Source organism: Berghia stephanieae, chromosome 1 (assembly GCF_034508935.2).
Source record: "Berghia stephanieae isolate SIO BIC M18660-M18661 chromosome 1, UCSD_Bste_1.3, whole genome shotgun sequence".
NCBI lineage: Eukaryota > Metazoa > Mollusca > Gastropoda > Nudibranchia > Aeolidiidae > Berghia > Berghia stephanieae.
In genome coordinates this window covers 135,376,231-135,396,230 of record NC_088360.1, presented here as the reverse complement: position 1 = coordinate 135,396,230, position 20,000 = coordinate 135,376,231, and the positions used below count along the sequence as shown (strand labels likewise).

Below are 20,000 nucleotides of genomic sequence, written 5' to 3'. Positions count from 1 at the left end.
GCATTGAGTTCTTCAAACACATTTCTTATTCATTCACTTCCGATATTTCTCCCCTATAAAAAATATTTCTCGGGAATAGACCAAAATGCATGTGCAACTCAGCTCTAGATTTTATATGAAAATTCCCAACTTCTCCAAAGCGCTCTAGAAAAATAGAGAACCAATTTTTAAACTCACAAATGAATACCTAACGTTACTTTTACTGTGAAGATGTTTTTATTTTATTTTACAAAACGCCGCTTTTTTACTTTTCAAATCCTCTGAGAATTAAACAATGATTTTTTTTATTGTCTTAAATTGAATTTTTTTTCGGACTTGACCCCGGATTTAAGTTGGTCTCATATGGAAAACCATTCACCATACCTGACGTGCGCATATTTGCAGGTCTGGCAAGAGAATGCAATTATGATCTTGATTTAATATTGTTGGAATGGCCAATATTTGTGTTGGTTTGTGAGTAGTTCCATTACACCGATGAGACCCTACAAAATTGGGTTATCAAACCTGAAAATAATTATACGTTGACCATACACAATCTTCTGATTTCTGCATAACCGTCTTTATTAATGGTGTCGACACATCCTTTGAGCACTAAATAAAACCCTCAAAAAAAAAAAACGCAGAAACTGTTCAAAATACCAATAATCAGGAGGTCTATGGTTTGAACTTCAGTCGAGACAGTCTCATATTTTTGGGGGGGGGGGGGGGGGGGGGGGGGGGTGTGAATGTTTATTGTATTTTTTTATTTCCGCTTTGTCTTCCACTGTTCGATACACACTTTTTGAAATGTTTATCCACAATACTAAACAGCCAGTTTTCTCTCATGGTTTTATTTCAGGGCCCAGCAGGACAGATCGGCAACCCGGGCTTACCAGGACTTCAAGGAATCAAGGTGAGATCATTTGTAACACAGCTCTGGTGCGGCTATGTGGTCTTGTGGTATGACACTCGCTTTCGGCTCGGCGCATAGTTGAGTCCTCGGAAAAGGCTCTTTACTCACATTCTCTCATCGTACTCAGGTGTAAAATGAGTACCTGGCCGTTAACAGCGTTGTCTTTGTCCGAAAAATTGTAATATCGCCTTACAGGCGTCATGTTCCGTCCTACATGTTAAATGTTGCTGTTGACCAGGGACCACTTGTAAAGCGCTTTGAGCACATTTAGTGGATATCGCGCTATATTAAGCTCTTTTTTTGGTGTGCAGTCGTGAGATTATTTTGTGACTCCCTGTCCACCCTGCAATGATTGGGTAGCTGTGCCTGATAGAGCTGGCGGAAAGTACTTTGCGATAGACTAGCGTCCTATCCAAAGGGTAGCAAGCAATTGCTATTGTCCGTTTCACGCTATAGAAACCGGGATAAACTCCGGCTCCATGGGACTATTATGGCTCTAAAGGAATAATTTATTTTTTTTCATCTTGACAAAAATTCTAAAAAATGCACTTTTGAAGTCCCAGGTTTAAGGTGAGGTTCATTTTAATCAATTGATGTTTGAAGGACGAGTTTTTTCTGGCCCGAATTTTAAATACGTGTTTTGGTTTGTTTGGGTTTTTGGGTTTATTTTTTTTTATCCAAGTACGGCAGAAAGGTGGATGGTGTGTTTAACATGCAATGTTATCTCATATAAAGATAAAATCATAATAATTATCTCAGTGATGATATCTAGGCTGTGAAGCAAGAGGTTTGTACTGGAACCATGGTTGGAACCATGTCTTAATGGAGGGAACCATCCGTGTTTTCAAATCAATACTGACGTACTGCGGAAAAAAACCCATATTTTAAAATTTGGCCAGAAAACTCGTCCTTCAAATATAGATCGATTTAAATGACTCTCATCTTGGAAAAAAAACTCTCAAACCCGGGACTTCGGCGAAGTCCCGGGTTTGAGAGGTTTTTTTTTCGAAGATGAGAGTCATTTAAGTCGATCTATATTTGAAGGACGAGTTTTCTGGCCAAATTTTAAAATATGGGTTTTTTCATAGGACGACAGAATACCCATCTATTTGAGTGTATTAGACCACAAAACTGCAAGTAACAGTAGGTAACATTTTTTTCCCTTTCAACCTGTCATCATTTAAAAAAAAAATATTTTTCCTTTGAATTCTTATGCTTCTTTGTTTACATTTTTCAATGATTCCTATTTGTATCTCCACCCTTACAACTAAGCACTGAAGTACTCACATGCATAAACTGTTTATATCCAATGTTAAACAAAAGACCGACTGATTTTATGAACTTAGCTATTATTCTCATCGTATATGCGATTTCAACAACACAAGGAAACATCCAACTGCCTCAGCACCTTAACACACATGATGACATTCTGAAGCTAAGAACACTTGCACTAGACATATTTATGGAAACAAATTACTAACTGGATAATAGAAACAGACTGACAAACTCGGAAGTGACGCACACAATCACGGCAAGCGTCCATAGAGACTGCGCAGTCATATTTATTATCTATGCTACGACTTTAAAAAAAAAAAAAAAGAATTAACCGAAACTTTGCTGACATAGGGTGTCCTGCTTGTTCAGTTGGTAGATCTCTCACTTCATATGTCTGTCTGTGACTGTCTGTCTGTCTGTTTGTCTGTCAGAGGTATCCATAAAGTACGAGATTCTTAATGCTTTGGATCCAATTATATTTGTTAATTATAATAAAAAATAAAATAATAAAGGGAAAGTTTGTCTCTATGGTCTATTCCGAGGGAAGACTGGAATAACTCAGGCGTCAGCCGCAGTGCAGCGCCTGAAACTAAAGCTAGGGCGAGATGAATTTTCCAAGGCCATTCAGCCCAGTGGGTATTCGAATTCGTTACCTATATGGTTATGAAGCAAAAACCGTGCGGGTTTGTTAACCGCCTCGTTGTGGTCCCCACGGAAGTCGAGAGAGAGAGAGAGAGAGAGAGAGAGAGAGAGAGAGAGAGAGAGAGAAGCATGATTGGTACCAAGTTTTAAATCCATATTACTGTATGGCTGGATAGCTCAGTCAGTTGTGCGACCGCTCGCTGTCCACTTTCTCCCGGCCAGGCGGAGGGTCTCGTGTCAATTGGATCCCGAGTTTGTCATTGACCCCGTGAGTTCTTATTCTCTGTTTTCATCTGGCACTTCTCCATATCCTATTTTTCCCACCATTAACTCACTCAATCCTAGATATTTTTCTACTTTTCAAAATTGGAAACAAAATATATTAAAAATGAGCATGTACATAGTTTTACTCAACTACCATTAATATATGATTCAGAAAAGTGAGTGGAGCAGGCACTTATGTTGGTAACAACAAGATATGAAGTGAGTAGAAAAGTGCCAGAAGACAATAGAGAATAATTTCTTTTTCGCGGCGGTGGTGGGGTTTGGACCCGCGACCTTATTGGTACGACAACTCCGCCTGGCAGGTGAGAGCGTGGCTCTACCGTGTGAGCTATCCACGAACACTAAAATATTCGTATCAAACCCAAGTCATTTCTGGAGCCCTCTCTCACCCATTAATATAACATGTAAAATCTAAAACCATTAGCTTTGATAATAGATAGATACACCTATAATTTGTCTCATAAAAAATATAATAAATGGGCATGGGGTAAAAGTAACCCGGGAAAACTACGGATATAGTCGGTGTTAAGGTTGAGTGAGTTAAAGACCGTACCGCTGAGCTGAGCCACGTTGACACATCCTTTGATATCAGCCTCACTCCGTCCTTATTTAAACTTTAAAATGTAGATTCATTTGATAGACAGAGGCGTTGAAATGAACAATTAATAAATATTGCTTACTATAGATAGAATGCGCTTGGCCAAGGAGTTCACAACATTGCCATCCGGAAGTATAACGGACCAACACACAAACTCTGTGTAACCATGAACTTTTATAGTATGGTTAATACAGTTTAGTGAGAACAACTCACAAATGCGGATGGCAAAAACAATAACAAAGGCCTGAGTGACGTCATCTTCGAACTATCTATACCCTGAATAGCACACGAGTTTATCTTAGAGTATTCTGTCGTACTCTTGAAAAACGCATACCTTAAAAATTTGGCCAGAAAACTCGTCCTTCAAATATAGATCGATTTAAATAACTCTCATCTTGGCAAAAACTCTCAAATCTGGGACTTCGCAGGTTTAAGAGGTTTTGCCAAGATGAGGGTCATTTAAATCGATCCAAGATACTTTTGCCTGTCTCCTCCTGTTCTCGCTTCCCCTTTTTTAAGTCGGACTAATTCCATCTCAGTTGGTGGAGGACTCGCTTCACACGCAAAGGGACCGAGATCGATCCCGGGTGCAGTCGAGATTTTTTTCCGCCCCCCTGCCCACCCAGCAGTGAATGGGCAGCTGAGTCTGTTAGATTTGGCGGAAAGTACTTTGCGATAGACTAGCGTCCTATCTAAAGGATTGCAAGCAATTGCTATTGTCCATTTCACGCTACAGAAACCGGGATAAACTCCGCTCCGTGGGCTGAATGGCTCTGAAGGATTACAAATCTCATATTTGTGACCCTCCGTCTCAAAACGGTATTATGTCGGAATGATTCAGACCCCAAAAAGTGAATTTAGAGATAGAATGATGAGAAATTGGATCTTAGAAGTTTTTGTATAGCAAGAAATAGTATTTATACTCCAGCATAACGTACAGAAATTAAACCCAAGTTTGATATTTATGGCAAAGGATTCAATTTCCCTAACCGAGTGGATCCCGACATAATACCGCTTTGACACGGAGGGTCACATTTGGGAACTGAACCTTTGCTACAATCCCGTGGTTTTATGGTCTAGTGATATAACCTTCGCCTTCGGGACGGAAGGTCAAAGTTTCGAGTCTCGCTCTGAGTGGGTGGTGCTAGATTGAGTCCTTGGAAAGGGCTCTTCATTCACTAACTCTCATCGTACTCGGGTGTAAAACGAATACTTGGTCTTTAATAGCGTTGTATCTCTCGGGGAAAAAATGTAATATCGCCTAACAGGCGTCATCTTAAGTGTGTTGCTGTTAGATAGGGACCCCTTGTAATGCGCTTTGAGCACGTTTAGTGGATAGTGTGCTAATAAATACTCAAGTAAAAATGCGCTTCAACTAACACTATGCGATAACATCAAGTGGTGCTAGCCAATGCTACCTAGATCGCTATGGGTGCTAGTCTTTGCGATGCTGACGCCTCATCCAGATTTGAACCTACAACTTATGAAATCAAAGGCGGATGAGATAACCGTGACGTAATCGATGCTACGCTGACCTCTAAAAGTACTTACCGTGTAAACACGTCGATAAGGCTGAGGTGAGACCTATAGCCATGACGGAATGTACCCAAAACATCCTTCACACCTGCCTGCCTACCTTGTATTATTATTATTATTATCCAAACGCACGGTACCCCGTGATCTGCTGGGATCTTAGCCTTAGCCCATCAACTGAATGAACGGGGGGTGAAAGTTGTAACGGTTCAACCTTTATCGTATTAGATTAGGTATCGACCCGTGTTTGATTGGTATCGAGGTGTGGGAAATACTCTTGGTTCACTGGCAGAATAGATCGGGTTTTTTTGGGGGGTTTTTTTATTTTGGGAGGGGGGGGGGGGTTTTGTTTTTGTTTTTTTTGTGGGGTTTTTTTGTGACTATTTGTCCGTTATATTGATTTTGTTTGTTTGTTTGTTTGTTTGTATTATCAGAAAAAATTTACTCCGAATATTGATCCATGACGATGCCAACTAGATATTTGTCAACAACAAAAAATCCAAAAAACTCTAGAGTTGCGTTTTATAAATACTTTTTTTTAAAAGCTCAACTACCTCAGGCCTCAATTCACACCGGAATGGCTGTTCGAGATGTCAAAATCAATATGATTGCTGTCCATCGAAGGATATTCTTTTATGATTACCATCCTTAGACATTTCAAGAAATTGATATATTACATTTTTTTTTTTTAATTGAACTTTTACATTTATATAGATAGAGCACTATCCACTAAACGTGCTCAAAGCGCTTTGCAAGGGTCCATTATGCGCCAAGCGGAGCTCGAGCCCCGACCTTCTGATCCGAAAGCGGGTGTCAAACCACTCGACCACATAGCTGCAAGTAACAGTAACATATTTTCCCTTTCAACGTGTCATCAATTTTTGTTTTAGTTAACATGGAATCCTTAATTCTTGTTTACATTTTTCAAGAATTCTATTTGCATTTCCGCCTTTACAGCTAAGCACTGAAGTACTCAGATGCATAAACTGTTTATATCCATTTTTAAACAAAGGACCGACTGATTTTGTTAACTTAGCTATTCTCATCTTCTGTAAAAAAAAAATAATAATTTGGCTGACGAAAGAATTAAGCGAATTTTTTGCACCCTTCGGGGATTTCGATTGCTCAGTCGGTAGCGCACAAACTTCACAAGCACTAGAACTGAGATCGATCTCGGGTGAAGTCTACACCCCCCCCCCCCCCATTTCCCTTTCTTCCCTGTCCCAGTAGTAATTGGGTCACTTGGTCTGTTAGATCTGGTGTAAAGTACTTTGAGATAGACTAGCGTCCTATCCAAAGGGTAGCAAGCAATTGCTGTTGTCCGCTTCGTGCTATAACACCAAGATAAACTCTTGCTCCCAAGGTCTACTAATGATGACCCTGACCGTAGCTAAAGACAAGTCGTTTGCCACAAAAGAAAACAAATCGTGAGTTGTATTCAATAGTTCAACCAATGAAATCACTTGTTACCTTGAGCCTACTAACGACAACTGACTAGACGCTTCACAAACCTACAAGATGACGTCAAACTATAAGTCCTAGATGGTTCTAGATAGTGTCAGGCTATAAATTGTATGCGCTCGGCTAAGAAGCTCACACCATTGCCATCCGGAAGTATAACGGACACCAACACACAAAACGATGTGTAACCATGAACGTTTATATAGTCTTGTCAATACAGTCTTATGAGAATTACCCATACACACGTATGGCAAAAAGCAATAACAAAGACCTGAGTGACGTCAACTTCATTCTATCTATAAGTTAACTCACTCAACCCTAACACCGACTATATCCGTAGGTTTTACCCCGGTTACTCTTATCCCATGCCTATTTATTACATTTTTCTGAGACAAATTAAAGGCGTAGTATCAAAGCTAATGTTTTTAGTGTTTACACGTTAATGGTAGTTGAATAAAACTATGTAGGCACAAGCTTATTTTTAATACATTTTTCCAGTTTTGAAAAGTCTAGCAAAAACCTCTAGGATTGACTGAGTTAACGATGGCTACGCTCTGACTGACTACTTCTGATTCTCACACCTTACGTAGCCTTAGCAGGGATGTTTTGATTCCTTAATTAGTTTACATTAACCAATGAACGCGGATGTGTGCAGCTGCTGTCATGACACAATTCCCTAATTCCTTTGGGAAATCAGAGGTTAGCGTCTTGGGATAAAATAAAGATCTGAACAAGTGCTTATGAAAGATGCCATAATTGAGATTTATTGAGCTTTTATATAGCGCATTATCCACCTAACTCACTCAACTCTAGCACCGACTATATTCGTAGTTTACCCAGGGTTAATTTTACCCCATGCCTATTTATTATATTTTTTCGGAGACAAATTATAGGCGTGGTATCAAAACTAATGTTTTTAGTTTTTGTATGCCAATGGTAGATGAATAAAACTATCTATGTACATGTTCATTTTAATACATTTTCCCAATTTTGAAAAATTGTCTAGGATTGAGTGAGTTAATGTGCTCAAAGCGCTTTACAAGCGTTCCCTGACCAACAGCAACACGTAACATGTGGAACGAGACATGATGATGCCTGTTAGGCAATATTACAATCTACTTTTTATCGGACAGAGACAACGCTGTTAACGGCCAGGTACTCATTTTAACTTGAGTACGGTGAGAGATTGTGAGTAAAGAAGAGCCCTTTCCTATGACTCAACTATGCGCCGAATGAGGCTCGAACTCGGGACCTTCCGATCCGAAAGCGAGTGTCATACGACAAGGCCAAATAGCCGCACAAAACAAGAAAGAAAAATACAAGAAAACACTTCAGTTCTTTATCTTACATCCGGTGCCTGCTCCTTAATTTCTAAATTCGTCTTGCGGGATAACTTACATCTGTACGCAAAAAAAAAAAAAAAAAAAATTCAAAAAATAACTCGTAGGGTAATGTAAAATTTTGGCCAGAAAAGTCTTCCTTCAGATATCGATCGATTGAAATCACTCCTATCTTGGCAATAACCCTCAAACCTGAGACTTCGCTAAAAAAAATCAAAAAATAACTCGTAGGGTAATTTAAAATTTTGGCCAGACCTTCAGATATCGATAGATTGAAATGACTCTTATCTTCGCAATAACTCTCAAACCTAGGACTTCCTTGTCCAATATTTAAGTATCTAGTTTACTCTGACATAAAACCCGATTGATTGAGACTGTGGGACACAAATAAAGTATCAGCCCTTAATGTTGACGCACGTTTGCACATCACAACGATGCCATCACCGTGTACCTACTCCATGAAGGAAAAAACTAAAGAAAATCAAGATCTGATAACAAAAAACAAAAAAACAAAACAAAAAAACTGAGCTTTATATAGCGCAATATCCACTATATGTGCTCAAAGCCGTTTACAAGGGGTCCTTGGTCAACAGCAACATTTAACATTTAGCACGGGACATGACGCCAGTTAGGCAATATTATTTTTTTTCGGACAGAGAGACAACGCTGTTAACGGCCAGGTACTCATTTTACACCTGAGTACGGTGATAGAATGTGAGTAAAGAGCCTTTTCCAAGGACTCAACTATGCGCCGATAGCGAGGCTCGAACCCAGGACCTTCCGATCCGAAAGCGAGTGTCATATACCACTAGACCACATAGCCGCTCAAAGAGTGTATGAAAGGACGAGGACGAAGACATTTGAATTTTGCTCCATTTTATTTATTTTTCTTTTGAAAATATCAAATTCAGATATTAACGAGCTGGCACCGCCGGTGTAAGATAAAGAATTGACCAAGTATGTATGAATGAAAAGTGCCAGACAAATAAAGAAAGAAAAATACAAGAAAAAAAATACCATCCCAAAAAACCAGTCTACTTGGACTGGGGATCAAACCTCAGACCTTCTGATTACTACTAGTCAGACGTGCTACCATTTAACCACAGGGGCTCCCAATAATTGGGACAATTTTAATACACCTATATTCTTCACAAGGATACGCGTTTTACGCTGTGATCCTCGCTTGCATCAAACAACACATACATTGAACACGAGAAGACGAGGACAAAGATATTCGAGTTGCTTCATTTTTATTTTTGATAATATCAAATAAGAAACAGGGAGCAGGCACCAGTATAAGATAAAGATCTGAACAAGTGTGTATGAAAGATGCCAGACAAAGCAAGAAATAAAAATGAAGAAAAAAAATACCATCCCAAAAAACCAGTCTACCTCGACTGGGGATCGAACCTCAATCAGACATGCTACCATTAACCACAGATGCTCCCGACAGTTTGGACAATTTTAATACCTATATTCTTCACAAGGGTACGCGTTTTACGCTGTGAATCCCTCGCTTGCATCAAACAACACATACATTGAACACGAGAAGACGAGGACGAAGACATTTGAGTTGCTTCATTTTTATTTTTGATAATTTCAAATTAAGAAACTAGGGAGCAGCACCAGTATAAGATAGTATGCAGAATGACGTCACTCTGGCGCTTTGTTATTGTTTTTGACCATCCGCGTTGTGAGTTGTTCTCACTAATACTGTATTAACCAGACTATAAAAGTTCATGGATTACAACAAGAGTTTGTGTTTGTGTCCGTCATACTTCCGGATGGCAATGTTGTGAACTCCTTGGCCAAGCGCATTCTATCTATAAGATAAAGATCTGAACATGTGTGTATGAAAGGTGCCAGACTAAGCAAGACAAAAAAAATACAAGAAAATCCATCCCAAAAAACCAGTCTACTTGGACTGGGGATCAAACCTCAGACCTTCTGATTACTACTAGTCAGACGTGCTACCATTTAACCACAGGGGCTCCCAATAATTGGACAATTTTAATACACCTATATTCTTCACAAGGATACGCGTTTTACGCTGTGATCCCTCGCTTGCATCAAACAACACATACATTGAACACGAGAAGAGAGACAAAGATATTCAGATTGCTTCATTTTTATTTTGATAATATCAAATTAAGAAACAGGGAGCAGGCACCAGTATAAGATAAAGATCTGAACAAGTGTGTATGAAAGATGCCAGACAAAGCAAGAAATAAAAATAGAAGAAAAAAAAATACCATCCCAAAAAACCAGTCTACCTCGACTGGGGATCGAACCTCAATCAGACATGCTACCATTACACCACAGATGCTCCCGACAGTTTGGACAATTTTAATACCTATATTCTTCACAAGGGTACGCGTTTTACGCTGTGAACCCTCGCTTGCATCAAACAACACATACATTGAACACGAGAAGACGAGGACGAAGACATTTGAGTTGCTTCATTTTTATTTTTGATAATTTCAAATTAAGAAACTAGGGAGCAGGCACCAGTATAGATAGTATGCAGATGACGTCACTCAGGCCTTTGTTATTGTTTTTGCCATCCGCGTTTGTGAGTTGTTCTCACTAAACTGTATTAACCAGACTATAAAAGTTCATGGTTACACAGAGTTTGTGTGTTGGTCCGTCATACTTCCGGATGGCAATGTTGTGAACTCCTTGGCCAAGCGCATTCTATCTATAAGATAAAGATCTGAACATGTGTGTATGAAAGGTGCCAGACTAAGCAAGACAAAAAAATACAAGAAAATACCATCCCAAAAAACCAGTCTACTTGGACTGGGGATCAAACCTCAGACCTTCTGATTACTACTAGTCAGACGTGCTACCATTTAACCACAGGGGCTCCCAATAATTGGGACAATTTTAATACACCTATATTCTTCACAAGGATACGCGTTTTACGCTGTGATCCCTCGCTTGCATCAAACAACACATACATTGAACACGAGAAGACGAGGACAAAGATATTCGAGTTGCTTCATTTTTATTTTTGATAATATCAAATTAAGAAACAGGGGAGCAGGCACCAGTATAAGATAAAGATCTGAACAAGTGTGTATGAAAGATGCCAGACAAAGCAAGAAATAAAAATAGAAGAAAAAAAATACCATCCCAAAAAACCAGTCTACCTCGACTGGGGATCGAACCTCAATCAGACATGCTACCATTACACCACAGATGCTCCCGATAGTTGGGACAATTTTAATACCTATATTCTTCACAAGGATACGCGTTTTACGCTGTGATCCCTCGCTTGCATCAAACAACACATACATTGAACACGAGAAGACGAGGACGAAGACATTTGAGTTGCTTCATTTTTATTTTTGATAATTTCAAATTAAGAAACTAGGGAGCAGGCACCAGTATAGATAGTATGCAGATGACGTCACTCAGGCCTTTGTTATTGTTTTTGCCATCCGCGTTTGTGAGTTGTTCTCACTAAACTGTATTAACCAGACTAAAAAAGTTCATGGTTACACAGAGTTTGTGTGTTGGTCCGTCATACTTCCGGATGGCAATGTTGTGAACTCCTTGGCCAAGCGCATTCTATCTATAAGATAAAGATCTGAACAAGTGTGTATGAAAGGTGCCAGACTAAGCAAGACAGAAAAATACAAGACAAAACCATCCCAAAAAATCAGTCTACCTCGACTGAACAGGAAAGGACGGGGACAAAGACATTTGAGACCCTCCATTTTTATTTTTGAAAATATCAAATAAAGAAACACGGGAGCAGGCGCCGGTGTAAGGTAAAGATCTGAACATGTGTGTATGAAAGGTGCCAGACAAAGCAAGAAATAAAAATAGAAGAAAAAAAATACCATCCCAAAAAACCAGTCTACCTCGACTGGGGATCGAACCTCAGACCTTCTGATTACCAATCAGACATGCTACCATTACACCACAGATTATGCTCCCGATAGTTGGGACAATTTTAATACTTATATTCTTCACAAGGGTACGCGTTTTACGCTGTGATCCCTCGCTTACATCAAACAACACATACAATGAACACGAGAAGACGAGGACGAAGATATTCGAGTTGCTTCATTTTTATTTTTGATAATAACAAATTAAGAAACTAGGGAGCAGGCACCAGTATAAGATAAAGAACTGAACAAGTGTGTCTGAAAGGTGCCAGACTAAGCAAGAAATAAAAATAGAAGAAAAAAAAACATCCCAAAAAATCAGTCTACCTCGACTGAACAGGAAAGGACGAGGACACGTGTCACACGATCTTGCCAGTGTGTTATAGTGCCCGCTGAATAATAACGAATTTAATCAATCCAATTCATAGCTATGAAAGAATAGCTGTATTCCGCCCCTCGGTCTAACATTCTTAGATGTTCCGTGACCAAAAAGTTGTACTAAGATGATATTGTAATCAATCGTCTGGTGTCAATAGGAATTGCATATATTATTATTAAATGACCTCATCTTGACCAAAACTCTCAAACCTGGGACTTGATTTAAGAATTTGCGAAATCCCAGGTTTGAGAGTTTTTTTGTTTTTTTTTTTACAAGATGAGGGTCATTTAAATCGATCAATATTTGAAGGACGCGTTTTCTGGCCAAATCTTTTAATATAGGTTTTTTTTTTCCTGAGTGCGGCAAGAGTATGGGAGGCCCTTTTAAGTGGCGTCTATTGTATGGCTTCATGGTGTGAGTTATAAATTGTAAGTTGTCAGATGTAGGGGGTTTGATTGGTTATACTACATGAGCACTAAGCCGAATGTTACAGTATGGGAGGCCCTTTGAAGTAGCGTCTATTGTTTGGCTACATTGTGTGAGTTATAAGTTGTAAGTTGTCAGTTGAAGGGGGGGGGGGGGGTTGTTGGTTATACCCATAGCAATCAGTAGAAGGCATTGGTTATACCCATAGCAATCTAGCATTGGTTATACCAAATGACTACTAAGCCGAATGTTACAGTATGGGAGGCCCATTTAAGTAGAGTCTATTGTTTGGCTTCGTGGTGTGAGTTATAAGTTGTATAAGTTGTCAGTTATAAGGAGGTTTTGTTGGTTAATCTTGTTATGACAGTAATTCTACGTTTCCACTCACACTCTATCTAATGAGTGGCACATTTCATTGCCGTGTACTCTACAAACCTGCCTCTATATCGCTTCAACAAACACTATCCGATAACATCAACCCATCCCCTACGAGAACAAAACGCTTTTTTTTTGTGAGGTGAAAATTTGGGGCTCGTATTATTATTATTATTATTATTATTATTATTATTATTATTATTATTATTATTATTATTATTATTATTATTATCATTTCCCCTAATTAATTATTATCGATCAATTAGGGGTGATCACCTACTTGTCAAAAATTCTCAATTTGAAGCTACAAAGAATTTTCATGTTTGAGAAACTTTGACAACGTTGGGATCATAGTAGACTAATAAATGGGTATTTGGTGAAAAGTTGTTTTTATTCAATTTTTCAAATAAAAGGTTTTGTTCTTGTGACATGCAATTTTAGTGATACAAACACTATGATAAACGTAGAATTTAAAGGTAAATTTTACAATGTATGCACTTTTCTAGACACGGCGAAAATATTATAATTTCTTAAGTATTTGAGTATTTATATAGCGCAATATCCACTAAGCATGCTCAAAGCACTTTGCACGGCGTCCCTAGACAATAAACAATCAACAAGTAGTAGCTACGGGGCATGAAGTATGTTAGGCGATATTACAATTTGGTTTTTTTTTCCGACAGAGAGACAGCTATTAACGGCCATATTCTCATTTTACACCTAAGTTCGAAGAGAGAGCGTGACGTGAGTAAAGCGTCTTTTCCAAGGACAAAACTATGCGTCGCTCAGAGAGGGACTTAAACCCTCGACCTTCCGGTCCGACGGCGAGTGCCATACGCTTGACCACTGTTGCTTTTCTTTGTCTTTTCTTTTTTTTTCTGTTTTGTTAACTAATGTTTTATTTATTTATTTATTTATATAGTCAGTTCCAATAGGAAGAGATTCATTAAAGCCGTATGCGACATTACAACTAATGCTATTCGATTGGTTAAGATACATTACTCAAAACATCCGCCAGGCGGATACAACGTACCAACACACAAAGCTATAATATGTAACCTTGAACGGCTATAGTCTGGTTGATATAATGTAGTGAGAAGCATTAACTCACTCAACCCTAACACCGACTATAGATAGTATGCAGATGACGTCACTCAGGCCTTTGTTATTGTTTTTGCCATCCGCGTTTGTGAGTTGTTCTCACTAAACTGTATTAACCAGACTATAAAAATTCATGGTTACACAGAGTTTGTGTGTTGGTCCGTTATACTTCCGGATGGCAATGTTGTGAACTCCTTGGCCAAGCGCATTCTATCTATATCCGTATTTACCCGGGGCTACTTTTACCTCATGCCAATTTATTATATTATTTTTCGGAGCCAAATAGCCTATACCTGTGTACAGATATGCAAGTCTTACATATTAACCCACTAATGGGCCTAGTTTAACATTGTTGTAATGAACAATATTTTGCTTCATTTTGTTAATACTTCCCATTACAACAATGAGCACGTGAGGAATTGGGTTATCAGACCTGCAAATAAGTGTTCGTCGACTTATACTCCGGTTACAAAGCGTTATATGGACAGTATAAATTTCTTGTTACCCTTTAGATAGGAAACGGGCATTTCGAAAAATACTTTCCGACAAACCCAGAAGGGACCCAGATACCCAGCTGCTGCTAATGCTGGATTGCTAGAAGAGACACTTTGCTTGTGAAGTGAGCGCTCTTCCAATTGCCCTTATATTATCAGGACCGTAGACCATTTTTTAATAACTGATTGAAATTCTAACATTAAGTAAATTCCACATCATAATGTGTGAACATTACTAACTCCCTCAGTATTTGTTCTACAAAATTTGAGATGACACCGTGAGTCCACGGATGACTTCTTGTGCGGCTATGTGGTCAAGTGGTATGCCCCTCCGTTTGCGGATCGTATGGTCCTGGGTTCGTGCCTTGCTCGGCGCATTTGAGTCCTTGGAGGAGGCTCTTATTACTCACATTCTCTCAGCGTACGTACTCAGGTGTAAAATGAGAACATGGCCGTTAACAGCGTTGTCTCTGTCGAAAGAAATTGTTTGTTTGTTGCCTTAGGTCTCTTCCAACACAATTGAGGTTATATGAGAGACCGCTGAAACCAAAAAACAAGCAATCTAACAAAAATAATACAAATGTAAATCAAAATCATAATCTAAAGATATCATAAGCTAAATTATAAATAACCAAGAACAAACAGGCAGAAGATTTACAGAAAAAAAATATCCCCTGTCAAAAATACAATCACAAACCAAAGAAGCAGGATAGGCTAGTAAAGAGAAGAAGAAACGACATCACTATCGGATCGTACACCCATGCGAACATCATAGGTATATGATTCAAGGGTGATGCTCCCATCCAACCACCCGCAAAGAAATTGTAATATTATTATCGCCTAACTGGCGTCTTGTTGTCCCGTTCTACATGTTACGTATTGGTGTTGGTCAGGGAGCCTTTGTAAAGCGCGTTGAGCACGTTTAGTGGATATTGCTCAAGATATATGAAAGCTCAAGTTGTTTGGTTTTCTTTTTTATTTTCGTTTTTTGTTGTTTTGTTGTTTTTTGTGGGGGTTTTTTTGTGTTTTTTTGTTTTCGTTTTTTTTGTTGTTGTTTTTGTTGTTGTTTCGTTTATTTTTTTTTTTTTTTTTTTTTTTGGGGGGGGGGGGGCTGGTTTGTTTGAGATTTTCTTTTTGCATATATCCGTGATTTATGTCATTTTGCAGTTTTTACGGTCGAAAACTCATTAGATGAGGAATTAATGGTGCGTGCTAATGCCATTAGCGGACTGCCATCAAAGGATTCTCTGAGTCTAGACCGACTGCACAGATGGGGAGCTGACCTTGCCGTGACATGTGCAAAGCTTGACCGGAAGTGATATACGTATCTCGTGTTGTTGTAAACAGGTGGTAATTTCATTGACGTGCCATCGGCAAAAACCGCAAAAACAATCTGCAAAAAAGATTTATTTAAAGTCAGAAAAAGTCTATCTGCCATTTCAGTTTACGCATAATTTCATCTCCTCTCATCTCGCGGGGCTATGTGGTCTAGTGGTATGACACTCGCTTTCGGATCGGAAGATCCTAGTTTCGAACCTCGCTCGGCGCATAGTTGAGTCCTTGGAGAAGAATTCTTTACTCACATTCTCTCGCCGTTCTCAGGTGTAAAATGAGTAGGTGGCCGTTAACAGCGTTGTCTCTCTCTGTCCGAAAAAATTGTAACATCGCCTAACAGGCGTCATGTCCCGTCCTAAATGTTAAATGTTGCTGTTGGCCAGGGACCCCTTGTAAAGTGCTTTGAGCACATTTAGTGGATATTGCGCTATAAAAGAGCTCGAAATGTAAATGTTGCTGCTCGAAGCTCGAAGAAATAAATAATAATGTGAAATTGAATGTAAGCTTCAATTCAATTACAAAAACAGATCAAATGAACGTTTCTAGTTTCCCCTTTATCAACAAAACAGGATGAAAGAAACACCACAGATAAATGAGATAATGTTGTAGTGTCGTAGTATGTGGGTTTCATTCATCCTGTTTTGTTGATAAAGGGGAAACCCGAAACGTCCATTTGATCTGTTTTTGTAATTGAATTGAAGCTTACATTCAATTTCACATTATTATTGATAAAAAAGCTCAAAGCTCATTTAATTTTATCTCTCGAGTAAAAAGTCTCGTAAGGTGATTTGGTTGTAAGATAAAGATAGATCTGAACAAGTGTGTATGAATGGTGTCACACAAAGCAAGAAAGAAAAATACAAGAAAACCCCCCCCCCCCCCCCCCAAAAAAAAAAAAAAAAAGCAGTCGACCTCGACTGGGCGGAACCCAACCTCAGACCTTCTGATTACCGGTCAGACTTACTACCATTATAGTTCTTTTCTTACACCGGCGCCTGCTCCTTAACTCACTCAACCCTAACACCGACTTTATCCGTAGTTTACCCGGGTTACTTTTACCCCATGCCGAAATAGATAGTATGCAGAAGACGTCACTCAGGCCTTTGTTATTGTTTTTGCCATCCGCGTTTGTGAGTTGTTCTCACTAAACTGTATTAACCAGACTATAAAAGTTCATGGTTACACAGAGTTTGTGTGTTGGTCCGTTATACTTCCGGATGGCAATGTTGTGAACTCCTTGGCCAAGCGCATTCTATCTATAGTCGTAGTATCAAAGCTAATGTTTTTAGTTTTTACATGTTAATGGTAGTTGAATAAAACTATTTATGTACATGCTCATTTTTTATATCTACATTTTTTACAATTTTGAAAAGCAAAAATCTCTAGGATTGAGTGAGTTCATTTAGTGATTTGATTCCATGCGTGAACGAGTATTTGCTAGTCTGATCAGCGAGCGCAAATATTATGGGCTAGTTATACGATTTTAGGGGGGGCCCCGATAGCTCAGTTGATAAAGCACTTGCTTCACACACGCAAAGGGACCAAGGTCGATCCCCGGTGTAGTCAAGATTTTTTTTTCGATTACCCCCCCCCCCCTCCCACCTCTATCTACCCAGAAGTGAATGTGTAGCTGCGTCTGTTAGATCTGGTGGAGATTACTTTATGATAGGCTTGGGTCCTAAACAAAGGATAGCAAAAAAATGCATCTATTGCGTGATAAACTCCGTCCCCTTGGGCCTGACGTCTCTAAAGTTAAAATTTTGGAATGGGTAATATTTTGTGACTGTTTGAGAATGTTTCCATTAGAGCAATGCTAATAATAATAATAATGATAATAATATAATAATAATAATAATAATAATAATAATAATAATAATAATAATAATAATAATAATAATATATAATAATAATAATAATAGAATAATAATAATAATAATAATATAATAATAATAATAATAATAATAATAATAATAATAATAATAATAATAATAATAATAATAATAATAATAATAATATAATAATAATAATAATAATAATATAATAATAATAATAATAATAATAATAATAATAATATAATAATAATAATAATAATAATAATAATAATAATAATAATAATAATAATAATAATAATAATAATGTAATAATAATAACAATAATAATAATAATAATAATAATATAATATAATATAATAATAATAATAATAATAATAATAATAATAATAATAATAATAATAATAATAATAAATCTTTATTGTCCTCAAAAAATGACAATTTGTCATTTGGTTACACATTTATAACAATACAATATGGACATAGACACACTCACACAGATGCACACTAGTAGCATCGTAGCCATCGAAAAAAAAAAAGAAGTAAGATCATACTGCCGTACTATGGAAAAAAAAACCCACATAATATTTAAAAATCTAGCCAGAAAACTCGTCCTTCAAATATCGACCGATTATGAAGTCCCGGGTTTGAAGAGTTTTTACCAAGACGAGAGTCATTTAAATTGATTGATATTATTTGAAGGACGAGTTTTCTGATCAAATTTTAAAAAAATATTGTGTTTTTCCAGAGTACGACAGCATATTATCAATTCGGGTTATCGTGTAAATATTATAGAAGAATGACGTTGACGTCACTCAGCTCTTTGTGTTTATTTTTAGACAGCCGGTTAGTGATTGGAGATCTCACTAAGTCATATCAATCAGACTATAAGCCATATCCGAGAAATGTTCGAGTTTGCTGTTTTTTAAAATTGTTCTCTCGGTTTTGTTTGGTTTTGTTTTGGGTTTTTTTCTCGTTTGTTTGTCTGTTGTTGTTTTTGTTTTGTTTTGTTTTGTTGTTGTTGTTGTTTTTTGTTTTTTTCTATTCGTTTTTATTTTCACAGTCCATCTTCAACTCTCTCTCTCTCTCTCTCTCTCTCTCTCTCTCTCTCTCTCTCGCTATCTCTCTCTCCCTCTCTCTCTCTCTCACACACACACACACACACACACACACACACTCCTTCTCACCTTCTCTCTCTCTCTCTCTCTCTCTCTCTCTCTCTCTCTCTCTCTCTCTGAAGTAAAGAAAACGTTTAAGATCTAGATGCAAACACCAAGGAAATTGAATCCAATTATGTGACTGATTTTACATTGTTGTAATGGACAATATATTTTTGGTTTGATGGTATTTCCATTACAACGAGCTCATTACAGCGTGGGGCAGCGTGGCTCAGCCAGCTGTATGGTCTTTGCTTCCTGCCCGAAAGGTACCGAGTTCGACTACCCGCCGCGCTGTACGGTCTTGAGCAAGTTAGAGTTAGCCTTAGCTAACTTTGCGGCGCGGCGATGCACTGCGCTGAGGCCCGGGTTTTTCCGGTCTTCCCGAATAGACCCTTAAGAAAAATAAAGCAACTTAAAAGTAGCAAGGCTTCAGGAATAGATAACATATCACCTGAAGCAATAAAAGAAGGGGGAACTGAAATAGGCTTCAACAGTCGTGATGTCACTTCCCTCGTAATGACGCATATAACTTAGCAACTGGTTCTAAACTATCGGTATTGTGAAATACTTCTTCGACGAGCCTAAAAGTTTATCAAGAGGAGAAAAGCATTATAAATCTGATCATATTTTGACTTTTATACATTTGATCACATGACATCTGAAAAAGTTCTAGCCAGCATGAAGAATAAAAAGTACCGTTTTTCTTTGTTTAGAACCAAGCTGTTCGTTGCTGGGCGAACGTGACATCAGACTATTGAACCCTTTTATCAACCAGCCACTTTGGCTACTACTCAACCTACAATTAAGTAAACGTCGATTAAGATCATTCTTTAAAAGTTTTTTTGTTTTTTTTTTTTGGTAGACCAAACATCTCTTGGTCGGGTCGACGTCCTAATCAAAGCACCGGAAGTGACGAGGAAGTTTCGTTTTGGCACCTGGCTGTGTGTGTGTGTGTGTGTGTGTGTGTGTGTGTGTGTGT

At 38.2% G+C, this 20,000-nt stretch overlaps 1 protein-coding gene across 1 annotated transcript in view; it reads left to right on the top strand.

Annotated features, from left to right (window-relative positions):
- LOC144963276 (uncharacterized) overlaps positions 1-20,000 on the top strand; it is a 189,184-nt gene that overhangs the window by 114,323 nt on the left and 54,861 nt on the right. Inside the window, exon 31 of the mRNA XM_078897155.1 lies at positions 839-892. Coding sequence (XP_078753281.1) covers positions 839-892 — 54 coding nt within the window. The remainder of the gene's footprint in view (positions 1-838; positions 893-20,000) is intronic.